This window comes from Hyperoodon ampullatus (assembly GCF_949752795.1).
Source record: "Hyperoodon ampullatus genome assembly, chromosome: 1".
Classification (NCBI taxonomy): Eukaryota; Metazoa; Chordata; class Mammalia; order Artiodactyla; family Ziphiidae; genus Hyperoodon; species Hyperoodon ampullatus.
Genome location: NC_136914.1, coordinates 125508610 through 125535486, shown reverse-complemented (window position 1 = coordinate 125535486; position 26877 = coordinate 125508610). Strand labels below are relative to the sequence as shown.

The 26877-nt window shown below is 50.8% G+C and overlaps 1 protein-coding gene across 2 annotated transcripts; it reads left to right on the top strand.

Moving 5' to 3' along the window:
- Window positions 1-25024, top strand: NELFA (negative elongation factor complex member A; the record flags this gene model as incomplete). 2 transcript variants are annotated; one of them, XM_079709007.1, is made up of 11 exons in its annotated part: window positions 1-218; window positions 16884-17055; window positions 18397-18558; window positions 19991-20080; window positions 21567-21697; window positions 21787-21856; window positions 22041-22129; window positions 22938-23049; window positions 23818-24101; window positions 24211-24310; window positions 24421-25024. In XM_079709007.1, the coding sequence occupies 11 exons, from the start codon at window positions 9-11 to the stop codon at window positions 24603-24605; spliced, it is 1605 nt and encodes a 534-aa protein (XP_079565133.1). In that variant the 3' UTR covers window positions 24606-25024. The 2 variants fall into 2 exon arrangements, with proteins under 2 accessions (XP_079565133.1, XP_079565132.1); XM_079709006.1 differs by lacking the exon at window positions 18397-18558 and having other exon boundaries at window positions 9-218.
- Between the last annotated feature and the right edge of the window lie 1853 nt (window positions 25025-26877).

The window sequence follows — 26877 nt, the reverse complement described above, 5'->3', positions numbered from 1 at the left end:
CCCTCAAGATGGCGTCCATGCGGGAGAGCGACACGGGCCTGTGGCTGCACAACAAGCTGGGGGCCACGGACGAGCTGTGGGCGCCGCCCAGCATCGCGTCCCTGCTCACGGCCGCGGTTATCGACAACATCCGCCTCTGTTTCCACGGCCTCTCGTCGGCCGTGAAGCTCAAGCTGCTGCTCGGGACGCTTCACCTCCCGCGCCGCACGGTGGACGAGGTGAGGCGGACGGCGGTGCGGACGCGGGGCCGGCCTCCCCCTCGGGGCCGCGCCTCCCCTGGACCCGAGACCCCGGCCCTCGCGGACCCTCCCCCGCTCCCCTCCCCCCTCCTGCCCCTCGGACCCTCGCAGTTCGCGGACCCGTTCCCCCTCCTCACCATCCCCCCGCGGTGGACGCGAGCCCTAGCTGCCCGCCTGCACCTGTCGGAGCCGCGGGCGAGGTGCCCGGACGGGGGGAGGGGGGTCGGGCTGTCGGGGGCCCGCCTCGGGCTCAGCGCCCACCTCGGTTTTGTTGCTTTCACCTGTCGGGGTACCCACCCGGTTCGGTCACCCTGCGCTTTGGGTTCTTGCCACACGCTCGTGTTCTTGCATCGTTCTCATCAGTGGGTCTGTCCGACTTGTTCTCTTCTTGTTTTCCTTAACGGTAAATTGTGTCGCTTTTTGCGCAAAATAAGTAGTTTTTCAAAATGTTGAGGCGCCATAGTTGTTTAAACGTTCCCCAACTACTGTCGCAGTGACTGCCCTGTTATTATAGTTGATAGTTGTTTTTTATATATAACGTGTACAAGAGAAACAGAATAAAACTGTGTCCAGAGGCCTCCCCCACCTGTTCCGGATCACAACCCTTGCCCTCTCCCCTCGCTCACTTTGGGAGGTGATCATTTCTCTGCCATTCCTTGTGATTTATCAGTTGTATAGGCATTTTTCAGCAGTACAGTTTGGTTTTGCCTGGCTTGAACTTAATGTTACGGTATCATATCGTGTGTTTCGCGTGAGTGATGTGGGTGTGTCTGTCTTCTTCGTGTTGACACCTTGACACATTCATCCAACCTGTGGCCCCGCTGTGGTTTAATTTTCACTGCTGAATAGTGTTCCATTCTCTGAGTATGCGTATGGTTGGGCATCTTTTCATGTGCTTATTCATTATTTGATGTTCTTTTTTGTTAATAATTCAAGAAAAAAATTTCCCCCGATGTATTTTTTTCATTGCTTTGTAGGAGTTTTATTTATTATTATTTTAAAAATATTTATTTATTGCTGCACTGCATGGCTTGCAGGATCTTAGTTCCCCGACCAGGGATTGAACCCTAGGAGTGGAAGCGTGGAGTCCTAACCGCTGGACTGCCAGGGAATTCCCGCTTTGTAGGAGTTTTTAAAAAAATAAAATTTGAATAGCAGCCTTTTTTCAGTTGTGTATGTTGCAGATTTCTTCCAGTTGTGTCTTGATTTAGCTTTCTCCATGGAGCCTTCAGAGTCACAGAAGCTCTTAGCTGTATCTAAGCAGGTGTACTCTTCTTAGGGTATGCTTCCCTGCTGGGGGGCCGGGGGAGGGAACTCCCTGTTGTCTCGTCAGAGATGTCCAGTTTTGCCTTTCGCCTATACAGAGTCTTTCTCCTGTGCAGAGTCCTCCAAGAACCTGGCCTGGGGTGGGTGGAAGTTTGTCTCCCCCATAACCTGTTTATTAACCATACTTGTCCCGAGTTCATGGCCAAAACTTTAAATAAGAAAAAGCCATTTTTGGCCGAAGTCATGTTGGGATCGAAGCCTGGCCACAATGCTTGCCCTTGAACAGGTCTCAGTAATTAAGGATCTTAAGGGACGTGAGAGAATGCAGGAACAAAGGAAAAGCAGTTAAGAAATGGTAGTTCGGTGATAAAGCAGAATCCTAGCTCTTCCTCCAGGGATGTACGTAACAATCTGATACACATCTTTTGAGTTCTGCAAGAACTAAGACCCCCACCCAGGTGGATGATGGAATGATGATATTGACCCATGTGACTTCGGTCAACTAAAGCTTGGACTCTGTCAACCACCAAAGCCCCTCATGAATATGCATGTACCCTTAGCTTAAAACTTCCCCACTTTTGGTGTTGGGGAGACACAGCTTTGGGAAAGATCCTGCTGTTCCCCTTACTGGCTGCAAGGAATACATCCTTCCTTCTTTTTGGCTTGGTTGTGTCTTTTGGCTCAACACTCATCAAGAGGTGAACCCAGTTTTGGGGTAACAATTGTAGTAGATGTGAACATGAATGAATATTGAATTTTATCAAATGTTTATAATGTCTATTGACATGTAGTTTGCCACATTTACAGAATAGCATTGTGTTTTTTTTTTTTTTTTTGGCTGCCTTGGGTCTTCATTGATGGGTGGGCTCTCTAGTTGCGGCGAGCAGGGGCTACTCCTTGTTGCGGTCATGGGCTTCTCATTGCGGTGGCTTCTCTTGTTGCAGAGCACGGGCTCTAGGCACGCGGGCTTCAGTAGTTGTGGCTCGCGGGCTCTAGAGCACAGGCGCAGTAGTTGTGGCGCACGGGCTTAGTTGCTCCGTGGCACATGGGATCTTCCCGGACCAGGGATGGAGCCCGTGTCCCCTGCAATGGCAGGCAGATTCTTAACGACTGCGCCACCAGGGAGGTCCCAGAATAGCATTAGCTGTTAACCAACCTGGCATTCCTAACTTGGTCATTTTATATGTAGGATTATGTTGTCCTGATATTTTGTGTAGGAATTTTGTATCTGTGTTCATGGGTGAGATTAACCTCTAATTTTACTTTCCCAGACTGTCTTTGTCAGATATTGGTGTTGAAGTTATGCTACCCTTATAAAAGGAGTGGTAATGTATCTTCTATTTTCCTCTTCTTTGGAAAGTTTGTTTAACAATGGAATTACTTCTTTCTAAATGTTTGGTAGAACTTAGTAATAAAGCCATCTAGGGGACCTGGATTTTCTTTGTGGGAAGATATTTGAGTATTGATGCTTGGTTTTATGTTCTTCGTAAGTAAAATTTTCTGGATATTATATATTTTCTAGTGATTTGGCAGTTTCTATTAAAACTTCAAATTATTAGTATAAAGTAGATAATAACATTCTCTTATTTTTTTTTAATGTTCATTTATTTATTTATTTTAGCTGTGCTGGGTCTTTGTTGCGGCTTGTGGACTCTTAGTTGCGGCATGCATGTGGGATCTAGTTCCTTGACTAGGGATTGAACCCGGTCCCCCTGCATTGGGAGTGCAGAGTCTTACCCACTGGACCACCAGGGAGGTCCCACAGGTTATTTTATTTATTTATTTGGTTGCACTGGGAGTTAAGTTGCAGCATTCGGGCTCCTTAGTTGTGGCATGCGAACTCTTAGTTACGGCATGCATGTGGGATCTAGTTCCCTGACCAGAGATTGAACCCAGGGTTCGAACCCTGACCAGGGATCGAATCCAGGCCCCCTGCATCGGGAGCACGGAGTCTTATCCACTGCGCCACCAGTGAAGTCCTGGTTATTTTCTAATCACTGCATCCTACGAGTTTTGATAGTGTTTTCATTACCAAGTCACAATATTTTGTAATTTCTACGATGATTTCCTCACTGACCCCTTTGTAATTTAGAAATGTTTCTTAATTTCCATACATTGGAGGGAGGGAGGTTTTAGTTATGTTTTTACTAGTGATTTCTAGCTGGATTGAGTGCTTGTCAGCGAATATAGTCTATATTATTTCAGTCATTTGAAATTTAAGATTTGCTTAATGGCGAAATATACGGTCAGTTTTTGTAAACACTGCAAGTGAGTTTCAGAAGCATTTTATGATCTAGTTTTGTGATCCATTGCCCAGTATATGTTCATTCGGTCAAATTTGTTTAATCGTGCTGTACAGGTCTACTGTATTCTTACTGATTTAAAAAAATTTATCAGTTAATGAGGAGGGGGTATGTTTATCTCTATTATGATTATGGATTTGTCTAGTCCTTATAGTTTTATCAACTTTTGCTTTCTACATTTTGAGGTTATGTTATTAGGTGCATACAAGTTTAGAATTGTTATTGTTGCCTTGTGAACTGAACCATGGATCTTTTTATTTTTATTTTATTTTTATTTTTTATTTTTTGCTTTATGACAAATTTAATCAGTTATACATATACATATGTTCCCATATCCCCTCCCTTTTGCGTCTCCCTCCCACCCTCCCTATCCCACCCCTCCAGGCAGTCACAAAGCACCGAGCTGATCTCCCTGTGCTATGCGGCTGCTTCCCACTAGCTATCTACCTTACGTTTGGTAGTGTATATATGTCCATGCCGCTCTTTCACTTTGTCACAGCTTACCCTTCCCCCTCCCCATATCCTCAAGTCCATTCTCTAGTAGGTCTGTGTCTTTATTCCTGTCTTACCCCTATGTTCTTCATGACATTTTTTTTTCTTAAATTCCATATATATGTGTCAGCATACAGTATTTGTCTTTCTCTTTCTGACTTACTTCACTCTGTATGACAGACTCTAGGTCCATCCACCTCATTACAAATAGCTCAATTTCATTTCTTTTTATGGCTGAGTAATATTCCATTGTATATATGTGCCACATCTTCTTTACCCATTCATCCGATGATGGACACTTAGGTTGTTTCCATCTCCGGGCTATTGTAAATAGGGCTGCTATGAACATTTTGGTACATGACTCTTTTTGAATTATGGTTTTCTCAGGGTATATGCCCAGTAGTGGGATTGCTGGGTCATATGGTAGTTCTATTTGTAGTTTTTTAAGGAACCTCCATACCGTTCTCCATAGTGGCTGTACCAATTCACATTCCCACCAGCAGTGCAAGAGTGTTCCCTTTTTTCCACACCCTCTCCAGCATTTATTGTTTCTAGATTTTTTGATGATGGCCATTCTGACTGGTGTGAGATGATATCTCATTGTAGTTTTGATTTGCATTTCTCTAATGAGTAAAGATGTTGAGCATCCTTTCATGTGTTTGTTGGCAGTCTGTATATCTTCTGTGGAGAAATGTCTATTTAGGTCTTCTGCCCATTTTTGGATTGGGTTGTTTGTTTTTTTGTTATTGAGCTGCATGAGCTGCTTATAAATTTTGGAGATTAATCCTTTGTCAGTTGCTTCATTTGCAAATATTTTCTCCCATTCTGAGGGTTGTCTTTTGGTCTTGTTTATGGTTTCCTTTGCTGTGCAAAAGCTTTTAAGTTTCATTAGGTCCCATGTGTTTATTTTTGTCTTTATTTCCATTTCTCTAGGAGGTGGGTCAAAAAGGATCTTGCTGTGATTTATGTCATAGAGTGTTCTGCCTATGTTTTCCTCTAAGAGTTTGATAGTGTCTGGCCTTACATTTAGGTCTTTAATCCATTTTGAGCTTATTTTTGTGTATGGTGTTAGGGAGTGATCTAATCTCATACTTTTACATGTCCCTGTCCAGTTTTCCCAGCACCACTTATTGAAGAGACTGTCCTTTCTCCACTGTACATTCCTGCCTCCTTTATCAAAGATAAGGTGACCATATGTCCGTGGGTTTATCTCTGGGCTTTCTATCCTTGAACCATGGATCTTTATATAGCGGTCTCTAGTTGGTAATGTTTTGTCTATTTTTGTCCAGCATTGATATAGGTATACCAACTTTCTTTCACTGATATTTTTAAATATATAGTTTGTTCTTGGATTCTGTCTGTATTACAAGAAATTATAATGAAGAACTTGCTTAGCTAGGTTGAAAATGAACTAGGCCATTCTGGATAATTTAGTTTTCTGAAAGGCATTTTTATTATATATTCAGTGTTAAAAAACAAAGCAAAACAAAACAAACTTTCCAAAACATCCCAATTCACTTAGCTATTTTAATTATCTTTCTTTAGTTATTTAAGGGTCTGATACCTTAGGGGATAACATTCTGAAGATTAAGCTTTTTTACATAGGACCATAGATACGGGGGACTAGATGGCTGGGCTGTGTGTGTTCTGCACGGTATTAGCCAGGGTTCTCTAGAGAAACAGAACAAATAGGATGCGTGTGTACCTTATGTATACCTATATATAACATGGGGGGGGGGCGGGGAGAGATACTGGTTTTTATTGAAAGGAATTGGCTCACAAAAGCCTCCTGAAAAGTTCCAGGAGCTACAGCCAGAAAGTTTGAGACCCAGGAGAGCTAAAGTGTAGTTCCAGTCTAAAAAGCCAGCAGGTCGGAGACCCGAGAAGAGCCAGTGTTTCATCCAAGTCCCAAGATTGGAAAAGACCAAAGTTTCAGCTCAACAGTCAGGCAGGAGTTGCATCTTACTCAGCCTTTTTGTTCTGTTCAGGTCTTCAGTTGATTTAATGAGGGACATCCACATTAGGGAGGGCAGTCTGTGCAATTCAGAAGTTCATCTCATCCAGAAACATCCTCACAGACACACCAAGAATAACTTTTGACCCCTTGGCCGGGACATGTAAAAGTAAACATTGTACACAGCGTCTGCTACAACTTGTGTTTCTTAATGAAATCTCAAAACCAGTTCACTTGTTTTGTGATGCATTTATTTCTCTTAAAAGCTAAGTCAGCAACAGTTCTTAACTAATAGGAGGGAAGAGGAAAAGAGATTTTAATGGTCTGGCATTTTAGTTTATTCAGTGAGGGGTACAGAAGTGATTTAGGGCCCCTGCTCTCAAAGAATTTAGAATTTGGTCCAGGAAGTAAGAATGATGTCAGGAGGCAATGTACATGAGGTGTTTTGCTAACTACAGAGTGTTGTAAAATGTAAATACTGACTTCATAATGTTTTAGCTATATTTGAAAGGGCTTTGAGGAAACTGTAAATGCTGCTACTGATAAAGCCAGTGACCCCTCTTATCCAAGTCCTTAACATTGCCACCAAAGGAAGTTTTAGGGAGAGTTTTAGGGCTGCCTGAGGTAACTCTTTAATATGTAAAATTATCCAACTCATAAGACTGCTGTGGGAAGCCTAGGGATTCCAGTGATCAGTGACTGGGATAGCTACATATTTATCACCTGGGGTAACAGATCAGGCCAGCTGCCAAATGAATAAGAAACTGTTTCCCCAAGGACATGTCACAGTTGTGAATTGTCACAGCATGCCCTTTTATCACTATGGCTGCCTTATTCACTGAGAAACTCTGTTGTCTAAAAATCACAGACTTGGGCTTCCCTGGTGGCGCACTGGTTAAGAATCTGCCTGCCAACGCAGGGGACATGGGTTCGAGCCCTGGTCCGGGAAGATCCCACATGCTGCGGAGCAATTGGGCCCGTGTGCCACAACTACTGAGCCTGCGCTCTAGAGCCCGTGAGCCACAACTACTGAGCCCACGTGCCACAACTACTGAAGCCCATGCGCCTAGAGCCTGTGCTCTGCAACAAGAGAAGCCACCCCTCACCACAACTAGAGGAAGCCCGCGCACAGCAGCAAAGACCCAACTCAGCCAAAAATAAATAAATTAAATAAATAAATTTTTTAAAAAATGAAAATCACAGACTCTCGGAAACTGCTGTTTAAAGTCATATCGGTAATAGTGAAGCATCCCACTTTTGCTTGGAGGATCTAAGACACTTTGACACAAAGAAGCAGCCTCAGTTTCCAGCCCAGGTGCAGAGGCTCGGATAAGGAGTGTGTGAGCATGACACCCACGTCTCTCACTGTTGTTGTTTCTAAGGAAACTGGACCCAGGTCCACCTGACAGTTCTGACACTGACCTTTTACACACAGACTCGCCACTTCATTGGAATTTTACCTAAACTCCACTGTCCCCCAGAGTCAAGTACCTCAGTCATTTCCTTTCTGTGGTCAGGTGCCCATAGTGCCTCTGGCGTGGGACTCCGTGGTCCCAGCGAGTCAGTAACTTGACGTCAGGCCATAGGATTGCCCCTGAGGGCCTTGGGCCCATTGGCCCAGGACAGTGGCTTCACTCTGTAGTTCTGCAACTTCCTAGGATGTGTTTTGGTGAAGAAATTTTTAAAAATTTATCCTACAAAGTTTGTTGGGCTTCTTGAAATTGTGATTATCTTTCATCTGTTAATTCTTAACAATTTCCTCTATAGACCTTTCCTTGGTCCCAGTTTCTGTTCCCTTTCTCTCTGAATCTCCAGTCAGGTGTGTGGGAGACTTCCCTCTGTTTTCTGTGCAGCCTCTTTGGTATTTTCAAACCATTTTTTTTCCTGCCTGTTATGATCTGGTAGCATCGGACTTATTCAGTCTCTTTCTTATTCTGTTGTTAAACTTATTTACTGATTTCCCTTCAAAGTCTCTTCTGTTTAACTTCTCTGTTTTATTCCCACATCCTACTCCACTTTCCCCATAGGTAGCAACTTTCCCTGTTCTGTTCTATTACGTGTTTTTTTTGTGAGTGTTCTTTAAAAATGTGTATTGTTTTTAGGGACTTTTTTTCATTTGAAGTATAATTGACATAAATATATTGAAAGTGTACAGTGTGACATGTGCACACCTGTAAAACCATTACAATGAAGATCACATTCTCCTGCCTCTTTGTAATCCTCCTGCCCCTCTCCCTGTGCTAAGTAATCACTGATCTACTCTCTGTCTCCATAGCTTAGTTGGCATTTCTTGGAATGTTATATTAATAGTGCTTTTTTTGTCTGGCTTTCACTCAGCATCCTTATCTTGAAGTCCACGCTTGTGTTATGTATATTAGTAGCTCGTAACTTTTCCTGCTGTGTCGTGTCCCTCTGAATGGACATGTTTACATGTATGGACAGGTCCTTGTGTGGACTGTCACCATTTCTCTAGAGGAAACACCTGGGAGAGGGTGGCCAGGTTCCGTGGTAGGAAACTGCCAAACTGCTTTCCAGGGTGCTTGTATCATTTCAATATCCGGAGAGGAGTGTGAAGGTCATGGTGGTTTTTTTTAATGCAAACACTCTAGTAGGTTTCAGTTTACGTTTCCATGGTGACTAACGGTGTTGAGCCTCTCTGGTAAAGTGTTTGCTCAAATTGGGATGGGGGGGGTGCATGTATTTTTAATTGATATAAATTCTATTGTCTTACATATCTCAGTTTTTGTAAACAAAATGTGTTTTTAATATTCACTTGTGTTGCTCTTCATCTAACCCTAGGGTTGGCAAACTGAGGCCTGTGACTTGTTTTCTGTAGTCTGTAAACTAAGAATGTTTTGAGCGTTATTAGAGGGTTAGTGAAAAAAGATGAGACAGAGCTGCATAGCCCCCAGGGCCTGAAATAGTCTCTGGCCCTTTACAGAAAAGTGTGCCAGCTCCTGACCTGCTCAGCTGCACCCCGACTGTTGCCACCCCCAGGCATGCCACCCTCCAGCACTGATAGCAGGCTGCCCCCAGCTCAGCCACAGCAATCATGCTCTGACGCAAAGCTCCTTACCCGTGGATTGCTGTGAACATACACTTGGACTCTATGCCCAGGGGTGGGATTGTTGGGTCATAGAAGGTATTTGTGTAAGTGGCGGCATTGAGGTGCCCACACTCCCACGTGCAGTGCCTGTGGGCGCCTGTGCCATCTCCCTCACCCTCCAGCTCTTGGCCTTGTCCACTTTTCCGCTTTTGCAAATCAGTGGTTGGAAAGTGCTGCCGTGTGTTCATTTGGGGTGTATCTGGGGCTGGGATTGTTGCCGTCTCTTTGTACGCTGCCCATTAATAACACCTGCCTGCGTTCTATTGGGGTTGCTATCCTCTTGTTGATTTGCGGGGGCTCTTTGTATATTTTAATGTTAAACACTGCTGGTTTTGAACAGTACAGATCGCATCTGCCTGCTAAATTTTCCATTTGCTCATAGCCTTTCATTTTAATGCACAGTAATACGTTTTTTGGCTCATGGTTTGTGTTTTGAAGTTTTGTTTAAGAAGTCATTAAATGTGCTTCTTTTGTTTCTCCTCACTTCGTAGCTCTCCTGTTCAGAGATCCATCTCTAATGCCTCAGTACTACACCTCATTTGTGTGGTTGGATGGAGAGAAGGTGTTATTTTTCTCTGTTCTGAGCCCAGGGTTCCCAGCCATGCGTTGAAATGCAAGCCAACTCTCCTTTTCTTGTGGATTTGTGCCACGTGTGTCTGTGTGTGTGATGTTCCAGCAGCCCACGCCAGTCTGCCCTCTTGGCAAGAACTGAAAGCCCCTCACTTACTCTGCATCTGTCTCCCCCCAGAGACCCATAAAAGCTTATTACCATGAGAGTGCTGAAGGCAGGATTCTCACTGATGATTTTATTTAATGTAAAGGCTCAGGCTGCCATAACAAAAATACCATAAACTTGGTGATTTACATAATAGACATTTATTTTCTTACAATTCTGGATGATGGAAAGAAAGCCCACGATGAACTGAGCTGGCTGATTCAGTTTCTTGTGAGGGCCCTCTTCCTGGCTTGCAGATGGCTGTGTGCTCAGCTGTGGCAGGAGAGAGCGGGCCCTGCCCTGGGGGCTCTGTTATAAGGACACTAATCCCATCCATCAAGGCCCAGCCCTCACACCTAGTCACCTCCCAAAGATTAGGGTTTCAGCATATGAACTTGAGGGGGGACACAAACATTCAGCTCATACCAGTGGTCGTTTTTGTCTTTAACCCCCCCTTTTTTTCTCCTCAAACGTTTTTGTAAAATATTGTCCAGTTGCCTCATGGTAGTTGTATTAGTTTGCAGTAAAGTACCACAGAGTAGATGTCTTAGAACAACAAAAGTGTGTTGTCTCACAGCTCTGAGTGGCCAGAAGTCAAATCCGTGCCTCTCTCCGAACTTCTGGTGGCCTCAGGTGTTCTTTGGCTGGGGGGTCATTGCTCTAGTCCCGTGACTGGCTTCTCCACGGGAGCCTTCATGTCGCCTTCCCTCTGTGTGTGTGCATCTCTGTCCAGATATCCCTTTCTTATAAGGATGTTGGTTGTGTTGGATTACGACCCATTTGAATGACCTCATTTTAACTCGATGACCTCCATAAAGGCCCTGTCTCCAAATAAGGTCAGATTCTGAGGTCCTGGGGTTAGGACTCCAACAAATCTTCTTGAAGGGGCACAGTTCAACCTATAGCAGTAGGTTTTTGTGAACACAAGTGAGTTCTCGGTTTCTTTAGTGCTCACCTGTGAGCTTTTTTGAGACCAGGTCCTGTGTCTTGTGTGTCTCTGTATCCCTAACACCCCACTTTGCCTGGCCCTTAGTGGAGGGGGCCCCCGTGTTTGTAGGATGGATGAGTTATAGAGATTCACACTAATTGCAGATCCGTCTTGGTGATGCTTCCGTACCAGTGCCCACGCTGTAGCTGCATTCTTTTTCCTGCCTCACAGGACCTACTTTATCTACTTGGTCTCCCGTCCCGTTGGTGGACATGCAGCTGTTTCCTGTCTTTTGCTGCAGTGAATTCTCTCAGGTGTGCAAGGTAACTAGAGGATAAATTCTTCTTCTTCTTTTTCTTTTTTGTAGTTTTTATTTATTTTTATTGAAATATATTAATAATTGACTTAACAGTGTTGTGTTTCAGGTGTACAGCAAAGTGATTCAGTTACACATACACACATACATACATATTCTTTTTCAGATTCTTTTCCCTTATAGGGTATTACAAAATATTGAGTATAGTTTCCTGTGCTATACAGTAGGTCCTTGTTGGTTATATCTTTTATAATAGTGGTGTGTATATTTTAATCCCAAACTCCTAATTTATTTCTCCCTCCCCTGCTTTGGTAACCATAAGTTTGTTTTCTATGTCTGTGGGTCTGTTTCTGCTTGTGTATAAGTTCATTTGTATCATTTTTCTTAGATTTCACAAATAAATAATATCATATAATATATGTCTTTTTTTGACTTCACTTAGTATGATAATCTCTGGGTTCATCCATGGCATTATTTCATTGTTTTTATGTCTGAGTAGTATTCCACTGTATATATGTACCACATCTTCTTTATACATTCCTCTGTTGATGGACATTTAGGTTCCTTCCGTGTCCTGGCTATTGTAAGTAGTGCTGCGGTGAACATTGGGGTGTGTGTACCTTTTAGAATTAGAGTTTTCTCCTTATATATGCCCAGGAGTGGGATTGTAGGATCATATGGTAGCTCTGTTTTTAGTTTTTTGTGGAACCTCCATAGTGGCTGCACCAGTTTACATTCCCACCAACAGTGTAGGAGAGGGTTCCCTTTTCTCCACACCCTCTCCAGCATTTATTACTTGTAGACTTTTTGATGATGGCCATTCTGACCAGTGTGAGGTGATACCTCATTGTACTTTTGGTTTGCATTTCTCTAATAATTACCGATGTTGAGCATCTTTTCATGTGCCTTTGGGCCATTTGTATGTCTTCTTTGAAGAAATGTCTATTTAGATCTTCTACCTATTTTTTGATTGGGTTTTTTTTTTATATTGAGTTTTATGAGCTGTTTGTATATTTTGGAGATTAATCCCTTGTTGGTTGCATCATTTACAAATATTTTCTCCATTTTGTAGGTTGTCTTTTTGTTCATGGTTCCTTTATTTTTGTTTTTGTTTCCATTACTCTAGGAGATGGATCCAAAAATATGTAGCTGTGATATATGTCAAAAAGCGTTCTGCCTATGTTTTCCTCTAAGAGCTTTATAGTATCGGGTCTTGCATTTAGGTCTCTAATCCAGAGGATAAATTCTTGGAACTGCTAATTGCTCAGGCAAAAAGCACATACGTTATAAATTGTGATGAGTATCAGTAAAATAAAGTTAGTAGAGGGAATTCCCTGGTGGTCCAGTGGTTAGGCCTCCATGCTTTTGCTGCCGAGGGCGTGGGTTCGATCCCTGGTCGGGGAACTAAGATTCTGCAAGCTGCGCGGTGCGGCCAAAAATTTAAAAGAATAAATGAAATAAACTTAGTAGAGGTTATACCCATTTAAATTCTTGTCAGTGTGTGGTCGCCTGCCCCCTGGGGGGCGTTCTCGCTCCTGCCAGACGCTGCTCCGAGTGCTGAATCCTCAGGATGACCGCGAACCACTGCTGCTAAAGCACTCCCAGGCTGTCCTGGGAGTGGTGACAGATTCGGGGTTTGGCCTCAGATGGTTGGACTCAGGAGCGTGTGCCACAGAGCCCTTCGCCATCATGCCCGTCCTCCCAGGCGGGCCAGCAGGGGCTACCCCCCTCCGCCCTGCCCATCCCTGAAGTGGGAATTGTATCTCCTTCTACGTTTATTTTGCATTTCTCTTATGTTGAATGAGGCCGAGCATCCTTTGCATTTTTTTAAGTTTTAAATAATTTTTCTAATGGTAAACTTTTAAAAAATTGACATGTAAGATCAATCTCTATATATGTGTGTTTGTTCTTTATATATATAGACATCTATAAAATATACACACTCATGTATATGTGTGCATTTTTTAAAATTGCCTGTGATAGGAGCTGCGAAGTATTTTTTTCACCCAGTTTGCCATTTCTCTTGATTTAATATAGGGAATTTGGAGCTTTTTGGTGGTTTTCCATGGGAAAAATACTTAAGTAGTAAAATTCAAATTCATGTCTTTTATGGCTCCTTGGTTTAGAATCATAACTACAGAGGACTTCTTCCTTAGCAGTCATACAAAAGAAAGACTTCTATGGTTTCTTCTTGTGCTTTTACAGTCTCATTTCTCAAATTGAAATCTGATCCATTTGAAGTTTATCTGGGAATAAAGTGAGAGGTAAGGAACATATTTAATCATGTGGCATTTGTAATTTTAATATCTGGTAAAATTGATCTTTCTCTTGTTACCTTAAAAAAATTTTTTTTCGTATTTTTGTTTATTGCTTTTCTCATAGGAAGTTTAGAATCAGATTATCCAGTTCTGTGAAGAAAATATTTCTGCAACTTGAGTGGGGTCACCCTAGACTTACAGATTACTGAGGGAAAGTGTCCATCTTTATGGTATTGAAAGCACCATACACCTTGTCATCCATTCAAGCATTTTGGGGGGCTCCTTGTCATTGTAATGCATTCTTAGAGATTTAATGACGTCTTAAGTCTATTTTGAGGTATGGTCTTTTTATTGATTTTGTTACCTCTTGTTGCCTTGCTGTGTCTTGAACTCATTTCTCTGCTTTATGTCCTTATTTTAGAGAGTTTAAAAAATTCATGGCGCTATACCTGGTCATAAACATCATGTGCTCAGTAGAAGCATGTCTAGCGGATATTGGTGTTTTCTGTCCTGTCCTCTTTCCATTTGACGCTTGGTTCCTTGTCTTCTGGTTCCTCCACTATTGTGACTCCTCTGGACTGAAGCACATGCTTCCTGGCCCAGCTTTTACAGGAGCTCTGTGTCAGGGAGGGCCAGAGCCGTGTTCCAGGTGACAAGGACCATCCCTTGGACACAGGCCTGTCCTTGTCCTGCCCAGTCCCTGTCCTTGCCGGCCCACAGCCAGACTACCCCCTCCTGAGACAGCTCACCTGTGCTTCCTGGGCACCTGGACTTCTGACATCTGGGAACATGGTGCCCAACTAGGGCCAGGGACACTCCCGCCTCCAGGCAGGAGCCCAGGTGTGACGCCAACTTTGGAGACGTCTGCAGGCTTTGGCTAAGCTTGCCTTATGGCCCCCTGTTTTTTTCCTCATACAATTTTTCAAACTGAGATATTCACAGAGGATTCATTATTTTAAAGTGTACAAATCAGTGGTTATGGTACATCACAGTGCTGTGCAGTCATTGCCACTATCTGATACCAGAACGTTTTCGTCTCTCTGAGAAGGAAACCCCTAGCTCACTGGCAGTCACTCCCTGTCCCCGCTCCAGCCCCAGGACCACCGTCCCACCTCCCGGGCCTGTGGGTGACCTGTCCTGGACGTTTCAAACGCACAGAGCCACATGGTGTGTGCTCTCTCAGGTCTGGCTTTCACAGAGCTTCATGTTTTCACAGTTCACCATATTGTCACGTCGTGTGTCTTTTTATTGCCAAATAATGTTTCGTTGTATAGATAAACCACATTTTGGTCGTCCATTCATTAGATGATGGCCTTGGAGTTGCTTCCACTTTGGGGTTGTTACAAATACAGCCAGCCATTCACTGAGTATGAGTTTTTGGGTGGACATATGTTTTCAGTTCTTTTGGGTCTGTACCTGGGAGTGGAGTTAGCTCATGTGGTAATCTGTGTTTGTCATTTTTTTTTAAATTTTGGCCTTGCAGCCTTGTGGGATCTCAGTTCCCCGACGGGGGGGTTGAAGCCGTGCCTCAGCTGTGCAAGCACAAAGTCCTAACCACTAGACCACCAGGGAGCTGCCTGTTTGTCTTTTTGGGGAAGTGCCAGATGGTTTCTCTAATGGCCGCACCATTTTACAGCCTGCGCCCTGCCCCGGGCAGCGTCCGAGGGCTCCAGGTCCCCTGCCCCATGGCCGTCTCTGCAGTTCTGGGCTTGGGCGTGGGAGGTGGCACCTCCTGCTGGGCCACCTCAGTTCCATTTGCAGGCTCTCCTCCCCATCACCTGGGCGTCCCCTCACACACTGTGTGTGTGTCTCTCGTTCCTAACGCTTTGGGGTGACTGCTGAGGGCACAGCCTGCCATCTGTTTGGAGCTACTTAATTTGAGACTTAGGTATGAGGGGGGGCTTCTTTGTTATGTTTTTTACATAACTTTAGTTTGCCAGGGACACGTTTTCACTCTTTAACTCATAGTAAGTGACAGATAAAATTGTTTTTCATTTCGTGCCTTTTGTTTTTTGGGTTTTTTTTTTTTTTTTTTTTGCGGTACGCGGGCCTCTCGCTGTTGGCCTTTTATTTTTAATGTAGGAAAGAGTTGATAGCTCAGCTAAATACAAGCGGGAAGGTGGTAGACGGGCTCATTCTTCTAAAACATCAAAAAAGCCCCCAGCACAAATGTTAAAAAATAAATAAGCGTTTACCATTTTTGCCACACGTCAAAAGAACTTATTTCCATGGATTTCAAGAGACAGCCTTTTAGAGTTGGGTCAGCTGGCACCCGGCCCTGTGCTTGGCCAAGGGGAGGCACCCAGCCTCAGGCGGGAATGCCAGAGCCTTGACGCTTCGACCTCGGCTGCGCGTGCGCTTGGGGGGATGCGGGTCTCAGCCAGGCATTCTTTCTGGACCACCGCCGGCTGGGGCCTCCGGGGCAGATGAGGGGATCCTGATTCCTGAGGGCGGTGGGAAGCGGGGGATGAGGGTTAAGCCAGAGCGTGAGGGGATGGATGGGTCAGCGCAGGCGAGGGGGAGCTGCCAGGTGAGGGGTGACAGGTGGACCAGGAGCTTGGGTGGGAGAGGGCAGGCGTGAAGGGGACCGTGTTCAGGCTTGGGCCCGCGTCTGGGCCTTAAGCAGCGGTGACCGCGGGCCGCCGTGGCCACTCACACCTGTGGGAGGAAGCGACACCTCGCGCGCAGCAGACACGCCGGCCACGCCTGTCCCCGGGAGCCAGGTCCCCCTGGTCCTGGGGCGGGGGGACCGGCCTCCTGCGGGCTGTCCTCTGTCACGTGAGCCCGTCACGTGGCCGTGGGGCGTGCGGGGACTTGCCCCTGTTCTCCCGGCGGCCTGCCGGACCCAGTCCCTTCCCAGCCGCCGTAGGTGCCGAGCCACAGCGTTGGCCTGCCCACCCCGGTGCTCCCCGCACCCCAGACGCCTCAGTGGCAGGTTCCCCAGCAGGGGGCGGGAACGGCCCCCCGTCCTGGGCGGCCCTTCTGTTTGCCTGGCCGGTGCGCCAGGAGGCGATGGGGAGATGCGCGGGCAGCCGGCGAGGTGTGGGCACTGGGTGGGGCGTGGGCACTGGGTGGGGCGGGGGAGGGCTCTCCTGAGGGCGGGGCCGGCATGGGGGCGGTGGCTGAAGAGGCTGGGCCCCGCCCCGTGCGCGCAGAAGCTCCGGCGGGCTTGAAGGGGGCTCTTTTCTGTGTCTGAACGAGCAAAGGTGCGCTCGCGCTCCTGCTCAGCTGCAGCCCTGCAGGCCTGAGCCAGGGTTGGCAGGGTGGGGTCGGCGACAAGGACTGCCATCTCTCCTCTCCCGGCAGATGAAGGGTGCCCTCACAGAGATCATCCAGCTCGCCACCCTGGACTCGGACCCCTGGGTTCTCATGGTGGCCGACATTCTGAAGTCCTTTCCTGATACCGGATCTCTTAACCTTGATCTGGAAGAGCAGAATCCCAACGTTCAAGATATTTTAGGAGAACTTAGAGAAAAGGGTAGGTTGGGTGTGTTTGGTTTACGCTGGGAGGAGGGAGATGGGTCTTCCTTTAAACCCTCTTTTGTAACATGAGTTTGACTTTGAGAGTGTTGCACGCTGTACTGTGCAGTGCTGGCTGTATCCGTACCCCCCTGCCCCATGCACTGCTGGCTGGCTTTTGGCCAGTCTTGACAAGAGCAGCCCAGAGGCTCCCTCCTCACTGTACGTGCTTTATCTCAAGTGCGTTATTTACCCACTTTCACATTCACGCACCCTTCTCCCCACTCAGCTCCATGAGGGCACGGGCTCTGCCCATTCAGAGCCTAGAACATTCCCTGGCACAGAGTAGATGCTCATAACTGTGTGTTGAAAATATCAGCAGTTTACTTGTCTAGAGCACGAACTGAAAACCACTTAGAAAATATTTGCAAATGGAGTAAAAGAACATATAAAGATGGGAAGGTCTGTTCCTCCTTGAATTCCTCTCCTAGTTTGGAGAATTGGAACTGCAGCCCTTTAAAGATGGCGCCTGTGCCCCTGCGGTCCCGCAGGGACGGTGGCCGGGCTGTCCCCAGGGGTGGCTGCCAGTGCCTCTTCTCAACTGCGAGGTGACCGCTCTTACTCTGTAGGCCTTCGCTTGACTTGTAACTGCCCACAAGCTACATGGATGCTTCCAGAGCATTGGAACGCAAACCCAAGATGTTTCTGTCCTGGTGATTAGCTTGATGAGGGTCCAGACAGGTCCACACCCTCCTGGGTGTCCTCTCTCTGGTGGGAGGGGCCTGCTCTGTCTTCTGCCCAGGGGCTTCTGGGCGGGCCTCCCGGGGGCAGGAAGAACAGCGGTGGCACTGGTCTCTGCTCCCCACCCGGGGCCTTCTCCCGAGCTCTAACTGCCTGGTAAACCCACAGACCTGGGGAACGCGCCTGGGTGCTTCTTGTGAGGGCCAGGATTCAGAGGGTCCAGGAGAAACCATCCATGGGGGCCGTGGGGACTCGGGGAGATCCGGGATGGTCACGGGCTTCCCCTTCCTACGGCTTTGCTCTAGGGGTGCACAGAGCCCCTTCCAAACGTAGCTGTGCCGATGAACATCTGTGGTGGGGCCCGGGTGCTTCTGCCTTTAAAAAGCTCCACAGGGATTCTGCTGAGCCCTCCTGTCCTGTCCTTGACCTTTGGCCCAGATTGGTGGCCTTGATTGCTGGTCTATGGCAGGCAGGCAGTGGATACTTGTTTTCTGTTTTGAGATGAAAGCAGAAGCTCCACTGCTATAAACAGGAAACTGTGCGTTTTCATATTAGCAGTGAAAATTGGGCCTGTGTAAGGGAAATGCACCTCCTAACATGTTGGTTCTCGAACGAGCAGTGAACGAGTGTGAGGCGTCGGCCATGCTCCCGCTGGAGTGCCAGTACTTGAATAAAAACGCCCTGACGACCCTTGCTGGGCCCCTCACTCCCCCAGTGAAACATTTTCAGTTGAAAAGGAAACCGAAGAGTGCCACACTGAGGGCAGAGCTCCTGCAGAAATGTGAGTGCCCGCTGTCCGCATGCGGGTCTGGGGGTGGGTGCACCTGGCCTAGGGGGCGCACTGGGACTTGTCGGGACCCTCCTCAGCGGGGGCTGCCTTGCCTGGCCTGGAAGGTCCGGCAGATTTGGGAAAACTGACTGCCGAGCAAATCATGCTTTTGTCCTATGTCTGTAGTTTTTGTTTTTAGATTTCTTTTAGGTTTTATGGTACCTAATTGTCTTTTAAAGACAGAGTTCTACGTAGTTTTTTTTTTGTTGTTAGAAATTTATTGATTGCTACGCTAAACTGTGTGTTCTAAAAATCTACTTTAGAAACTTCCGAATTTTCAGGTTAAAGTATTTGTAATCTTTGTTCCAAAAATGAAATCTGTACCAACGGAGTCACACAGGTGATGAGACTGGCAGCCTGGAAGAGATTGGAGAGGCTGGGTCCGAACTCCTGTAGCCCTGCCTCATTCTTGCAGATGATCTCAATTTGACTTGAAAGATGTTTGGTCATTTTATTAATGTTTTTTTAAGTAGTGGTTTCTAAAATGTACATGGAAGATACTTGCTCGGAAAAAGGCCAGGAAATTGATTCCTTTGACTGATAGCAGAACTTTTTTTTTAAGTGGTTATGGTATTGGTATTAATAACCTATATAAATGCCCTGTTTTCAAAGAATCCAAATAAAACACAGCAGCCATCGTGACTCTCGGTTCCAAATGGACAGCGTCCTGGGGTCAGCACTACGCTGTGGCTTCATGGAGCTGGCAGTGCGCGGCCCGGGCCCCCAGCCCCCTGGGCAGCTCCCAGGCCCCTCCGTGCAGTCAGCAGTGGCACCTGCCCCCAGCCCCCCACGGCAGAACCTGGTGCCGGGTGGGCGTGGGGCTCCGTCCCTCCCCAAGCTTGTTTCCTGCCTCGCGTTGATGCTTCTGTGAAGGGAAGGGTGAGGTTGTGCCAGACGACCACCCACCAGTGAGGACGCTTCATCGGGGCCCCTCCCGCCCCCCCCACCCCGGAAGGTGCAGCCACCAGGGCCCTACTTTGCTGCAAGTGTAGTTCTCTACACCAGGTGTCCCCAACCCCGGGGCCACGGACCGGTACCACGGGCTGTTAGGAACCGGGCTGCGCAGCAGGAGGTGAGCGGCGGGCAAAGGAGCGAGCGGAGCTTCATCTGCCGCTCCCCGCCGCCCCCCGCTGCTCGCATTACCTCTTGAACCATCCCCCACCAACCCCAGTACAAGGAAAAATTGTCTTCCACGAAACCGAAACCGGTCCCTGGTGCCAAAAAGGTTGGGGACCGCTGCCCTACACAGAAAGCGTAGCTGTAACGTTTGAAAGCAGACGAGCGAGTGTTTGTGCTCGAATCCTTACAACTCGACCTTTGTAAATCCCACGGATGGAGGCGCTGTCATTGGGTGGGCGCTGACGCAGGCCACCTTGTCTTACAGCCACCGAGACCGCCCAGCAGCTGAAGAGGAGCGCGGGGGTGCCCTTCCATGCCAAGGGCCGGGGGCTGCTCCGGAAGATGGACACCACGAGTAAGGCCGGGCCGCTGCGGGGTCGGAGGGGAGGGCTCGCCCTTCCTTGGGAGCACAGTCGTTGAACTTTGACCTGACTGGGCCACGGGCCCTGCGGTGCTGCCGGCTCTGTTGTGTGAAATGAGGGGGGCTCTTCCGCTTACCGAGGGTCCAGAAGGCTCCGCCTGAGATGAGTTAAGACCGGGATTGGAGGGAGACGCTCAGTCTCGGTTCTCACTCGTCCTTATGGCCATGGAGGGCACGGGCCGCTGCCTCCGCCCCAGGTCCTGCCGCCTGCCAGCCCCGTGCCGGCCCCAGGTTCTCCGTGGGGCAAGGGCTCTACAAGCTCGAGGCTGACCGGGCCACCGTCGTGGCGTCGGGTCTGCTCCCTCGTCCCTCCCTCGGGGCCGGAGCTCATCTCTTGCTCCCTGCCCACCCCATGCTGCCCAGGCCCAGGGCTGAGCGGACAGGGCAGGTGGGTCGGTGAGAGCAGCAACCGGGCTGCCACTGGAGCCTGAGGGGGCTCGTGGGGGTCCTCCCTGTGGGGCCCACAGCCCACAGCACTCATGTGGGAGCTGCCGTCTTGGTGTCGGCCGACTCGGCACTGTGGGGCGGGGCAGCCCCTTCACCTCAGGGCCGGCTGTTGCCCTGGGTGGCCCTGGAAGTGAATCAGGTTGACATGGGGCCCTCACTGTAATGTCCCTGCCTGCCCCCCATGTGCCAGTCCCCCTGACAAAGCTCCCCTCACCTTCCTTTCCACACCCCGGCCAGGCGCCCTGACCCAGCGTGCCCACGGTGCGGTTCAGGGGTGCTTCCTGTTTCCCTGCCCTGTCCCATTGGCTGTGCCAAGGGGCCACCTGTGCACCGGGCCTGGGACACCGTACATGATCTTGGTGTGAGTAAGCCCTGGTGTCTGCACGCTGAGCACTGGGTCCCAGTGGCAGGGATGGGGAGGCACTGGATGCCTGGGGAAGGGCCAGGGGCCAGGCCCCCTTCAGAAGGAGCCATTCCTCACGCGTCAGGTGCCTTCCCTTTGAGAGATGAGGGACCAGGCCCAGGGGAAGAGGGAGGGTAATTCTGGCTGCAGCATGTGGGCCTCTAGCCTGTAACACATCTGTTAACCCCGAGGTGCAAGAAAGAAGTGGAAGCTGAGTCCTGTCTGTGGCGATAAAGGACTCGGTGTGTTAGGGTCGATGGATGCAGGTGTGGCGTCTTTGTTGGTTTGGCGTCTTGGGCAGAGACGTCAGTTTGGCTGTGGTGTCGCTGGTTGCCACGGTGTGCCCTTCTGGGCAGGCCGACCCGATGCCCTGGTGCTTGGGCACAGGGGGAGGGCAGGCCCCTGGCCTGGGGGCGTCCCCAGCACCTGCCCTCGCGGAGGCGCCACCCTTCTGGGGGAGCACCTGGCAGGCCGGCAGGGGCGGCTCTGGCGGAGACGGGCAAGCGGAATACGCAGCGGTGGCGGAGGAGCCGCTCCGCGAGGCCCCCTGACGGCCCGTCCTCTCCGCAGCCCCGCTCAAAGGCATCCCAAAGCAGGCGCCCTTCCGAAGCCCCACCGCCCCCAGCGTCTTCAGCCCCGCGGGGAACCGCACTGCCATCCCGCCGTCGAGGACGCCCCTGCGGAAGGAGAGGGGTGTGAAGGTGGGCATGTCCCCTGGCAGACCCACCCGCGCGGGACCAGCCGCGCTCCTTCCATGGGGCTGAGGGTGGGCTTCTGTCTGTGTCGGCAGCTCCTCGACATCTCCGAGCTGGATATGGTTGGGGCCGGCCGGGAGGCCAAGAGGAGGAGGAAGACCCTGGGTGCGTATTGGGGGCCGTCCGCCTGCGGAGGCCCTGGTCTCTCGTCTGCCGAGACCGAGACCGCCTCCGGCTGGAGAGGGGCGAGCCTGCGGGACAGCCCTGTCCTCAGAGTCGCCGCCGCCGCCGCCGCCTCGGGCCGGGAGGGCCGCCGCCCGGGGCGCTGAGGCCCGTGCTCTGCCCGCAGACGCTGAGGCGGTGGAGAAGCCAGCCAAGGAAGAGACGGTCGTGGAGAACGCCACCCCCGACTACGCGGCCGGCCTGGTGTCCACACAGGTAGGGCTGCAGGGCCACGGGCGGCCGGAGCACGTGCCTCCATTCCCATCGTTAGCCACGGAGGCGCATCCTGTGGGAGCACACGCGCGGACGCACACGTATGTACGTGGACACGCGCAGAAGAGGTGGCGCCGGCGGGGCGCTGGCGTGCCCATGGGCCCAGGTTTGGACAGCGCCACGCGCTCGGGGCTCCTCGGCGTCCCCTGTCCCGCAGGGGTGGTGGGGTGGCCTTGCGGGAGGGCGCGCTGCTCGGAAGGCCCCTCTCTGCCGGTGCTGCCTGCCTGGAGGGACTTGGCAGCCAGGCACCGTGTGTTGCCTTGTCCCCATCGGTCATTTCTGGGTGGTGGGAAACTTCTCATTGCAGAGCTGTGTTATCTCACTTTATTGAAAGGAGTGTCTTCCTTTTCTCATGCTTTTGTGGTTTAAAAAAAAAAAAGTTGAATTTCTTCTTACCCCGAAGATGGCTGGTTTGGGAGGGTCCCTAACCAAACAGGGACAGCCCCGCCCCGCCCCGCACCCTCCCAACAAGGCAGCTCCAGGATGGGGGTGGCGGCAGGGCCGGACGCTTGGGGTCCAGCACTGCCGAGCGCGGGGGCCCCTGGCCTGGAACAGTCTCCATCCCTGAGGACAGCAATGCCCCTGGTCCTGCTCCCGGGGGTGGGGGCCCTCCTGTGGGGCTGGAGGTTCGGGTTTGCGCTGGGCTGAGACGCTGAGGCCCACAGAGGAGCCGGCCCCATCCAGGACTGGGAGAGGCTCACGCTGAGCCCCCGGGCTGCTTTTGGGAGGAACCATGGTCTCTGTCTTCCAGAAACTCGGGTCTCTGAACAATGAGCCTGCGCTGCCATCCACGAGCTACCTGCCGGCTACGCCCAGCGTGGTCCCTGCCTCATCCTACATCCCCAGCTCCGAGGCCCCGCCAGGTGAGTGGGCACCCAGAGCGGGCAGCACCCACCAGGCAGGGAGCAGCATCTTCCCAGGACTCGCCCCCGTGGTGCCTCCTTGGGTGTCAGAACCTCTGCTGGTGCCGCCGGGGCTGGAAGACCCTCTTGCCCAGCACGAGCTTCGAGAAGTAAACCCAGGGGTTTCAGCTGCTTTGCCCTTCACGGGGCCAGACAGGCAGCGCCCCTTGTGCGGTGCCAGGTGTGAGGCCCAGTTTGTGAGCGGGAGGGGGGCAGCTGCGGTTACAGCGCCTCAGGGTCCAGGGGTCCTCATGTAGCCCTACAATTTGAGAAAGAAGGTGCGGAAGGAAAGGTAGAGGGGGATCCGAGGGTTCTGCTCCGAGGCGTTTGCTCCCTGGGCTCAGCGTTGCCTGCCGGTGGGGAGCTTGGCCTCGGGGAGGGGGTGGCCAGAGAGGGCCTGGGGGTCAGGCAGGCTTGCTGGGCTCCAGGAAGCAGCCCTCCGTCCCCTCTCGCCAGCGCCCAGGAGCCCACTAGTGCCTGGACGTCTTACCTGCTGGTCTCAGAAGGCCTCAGCCCTCTGGCTCCTGGCTGGGGCTCTCGGCGGCGTGTGCCCCGTGCCCAGAGGCGCTGCCCGGGGCTCGCACCCCAGCTGCGGGCAGGAGGGCCCCCCCGTGCCCTCGCCCAGCGGGCGGCGTGTGGGCTCCGGGGTGGGGCAGGGCCCGGGCACTTCTCTCGGAGGCGGGGTCCCTGGCCCTGCCGGCCTCCCCCCAGGCCTCGCTCTGCTTGCAGCCCCGCCTGCCCGGGAAGCCAGCCTGCAGACCAGCCGGCCCCCCGAGGAGCCCAGCGCCCCCAGCCCCGCGCTGCCGGCACAGTTCAAGCAGAGGGCGCCCCTGTACAACAGCGGCCTCAGCCCCGCGGTGCCCACGCCCGCGGCGCCCACCTCGCCCCTGACACCCACCACGCCCCCGGCCGTCGCCCCCACCACCCAGACGCCTCCGGTGGCCATGGTGGCCCCCCAGGCCCAGGCCCAGCCCCCCGCCCAGCAGCAGCCCAAGAAGAACCTGTCGCTCACGGTAGGTGTGCGGGGCGGGGTGGGGGGCGGTGGCCCCGGGGGGGGGGTGGCCCCGCCCGCAGCAAGGGCGCCGGTGGGGCCCCACACCCAGCCCTGCTCCTCCACCGCAGAGAGAGCAGATGTTTGCCGCGCAGGAGATGTTCAAGACGGCCAACAAGGTTACGCGGCCCGAGAAGGCCCTCATCCTGGGCTTCATGGCCGGCTCCCGAGGTGGGTCCGCGGCCGGCCCTTGGGGGTGGGGGGAGACCTGGGTCCTGCGGGGGTTGGGGGACGACCCCGCGCCCCCAGGCCCCCCGCCCAGCGGCCCCTGCCCCCCTCAGAGAACCCGTGCCAGGAGCAGGGCGACGTGATCCAGATCAAGCTGAGCGAGCACACGGAGGACCTGCCCAAGTCGGACGGCCAGGGCAGCACCACCATGCTGGTGGACACGGTCTTCGAGATGAACTACGCCACGGGCCAGTGGACGCGCTTCAAGAAGTACAAGCCCATGGCCAACGTGTCCTAGGGCCACCGCCCTTGCTGGCCTGACTCGGGCTCCAGGGGACCACCGGCCCCCAACGTGCCACCGAGTCCCAGCCCACTTGAGCTTTAGATTCAGTTTCTCTGGGGTGTTTTGGACTTATTTTCTAAATTTTAATATGGGTCCCTTTTGTGTGATTTAAAACACTTTTTTGCATTCAGTGTTACAGTTCTGAATGTTAAACTTAGCCCCGAAAGGTGTAACTTCCTAATCTTGGCAACAGCTCTGCCTGTTAGACTTCTGTCTTTTCTCATTTTTTCTTCAGTCCCACTGACCGCGAGAGAGGGTTCTTCTTGCTCGTGCAGCCCTCTCCCCGCCCACGCGGCTGAGGGACCAAAGGTGGCGCCTGGTGTGTCTGAGAACAGGGCGGGGACGGCCACCAGTTGCCAGGGATGGGGGATGACAGGACACGCTGCTCACCACCCACAGGTTTTGTATTTGTCTTTTGTACCGTTGTGAGCATTTAAGACCAGTCCTTGGGTACCTGTTTTCATTGTAAAAACTACCTAATTAAAGTTTAGCTTTTCTAAAGAAAAAGCACCAGAGCTGTGTTTCCAGCCAGCTCGACCTCTCTGCTCTGGGGCCCCAGCCCCTCTCTGGGGTGGGTGATGTTGGGGTCAGCCCAGGGGTCACTCCTGGATGATGAGGGCGTGGGGAGCACATCAAAGGGGCCTGGGGCTCAACCACCTGCGGGGCTGGGAAGAGTCTGCAGCTTCCTCTCCCGACTCTGTCACCTTTAAGGGGGGTTTGGGAACCAAATTATAATTAACAGGGAAAAAAAGCCCTTTCCCCAAATCAGAACGACACTCACTACCTACGATACTTGTTATACTTCCAAGGCCACGTTGGCCTCTCCCCATGTCAGGGGACTGTGCCAGATGCTTCAGAGTGACAGACAAAGTGACTGGGAACGGGACTTCCCTGGTGCTTCCACTGCAGGGGGCGTAGGTTCCATCCCTGGTTGGGGAACTAAGATCCCGCGTGCGGCACAGCGCGACCAAAAAAAACAAAAAAAGAAAAGGGACTGGGGAAATGGAAGTAAGCCCCAAACTTCAAAATGCAATCCCACATAAAGAAAAAAGCCTTTAAATTTTTTAATACAAAAATACTCATACACAATCTTCCAAACACAACTTCCGACCTTAAATCCTATTTCCCCACAACCAGCAATTCTCAAATCTACATTTCAGTATCTTCCCCCAGAAGTGAATTTCAAGTTTTTTAAGTCTGTCAAAATTGGCGGTAGCACCTGGTACACCCCCCCAAAGGCGGAGCCTGGCCTTGTTCCGTGCGATGCTGAGACACCATAGGCACGTTGAGGTTTCTGTTTGATTTCACATCTCGACAGTGCGGCGGACACGACGCCCACGGACACAGCACTTTACTCATTCATCAAACGCTACACGTCTCACAGGATCCAGAGTTCGGCAACTGACAGTCGTCTGTGTTACCTTCCATCAAAACAGGCTTATCTTTTCTTATTCCTGGACATACGGCAGTTCTAGAAGATGGCGCCGCACACACTGCAGTTTATGTGTCAAGGGAAACACTGGGAAGGTGCCGGGGCGCAGACCTGAGGGTGACGCAGGGGGTCCCGAGCATTCTCGGAGGACGGGACCCAGGCGGGGGTGCCAGGCGGCCTCCCCTTGGTGCTCGCAGCTTATCACCCGCTTTGTACGTGGGCCTGCGACCCCCACGGAGAGAAGCGTCCCCGTGTCCAGAGGCCTACACTGGCGTCGATGCAACACACGAGGGGTCCTGGTCAGCTCCTGATGGGGAGGAATCCTGAGGTGTTTGGGCGGTTTTCATTGTGTTTCTGCTTCACATTAACGACAAAGGACTGAAGCTGACATTCAGGAAAGCCCGACTCCCCTGAAGCAAGCTCCCCCCAGACTCGGAGCAAAGGCCTTGGCCCCGTCGGGAAGGCCCTTCCAGCCCCACGGCTCCTCCGATGCCTTGCTGTGCTCCTATCCGTAAACTGGTTTTCTGGAGATGCTCGGAGTTAGTGTTATTTGCTCATTAGTTTAACAGTTTTTGGAAAGAGGGCAACCATATCTAAAATAAGTTTTCCAGTATTTCCTTCAGAAAGGTTATAAAAGAATTTGGAAGTAATATCAAAGCGACTCCAAAATCGCACACAATTTTTACTACTGTCAAATACAAAAATAAGTTAATCTGCTCCCCAAAGTGCGCTGCAAAACCACTCCTGATGATCTGACTCGGGTGGAAGTCCCTTCCTGGCAGGAAAGGGTGAGTG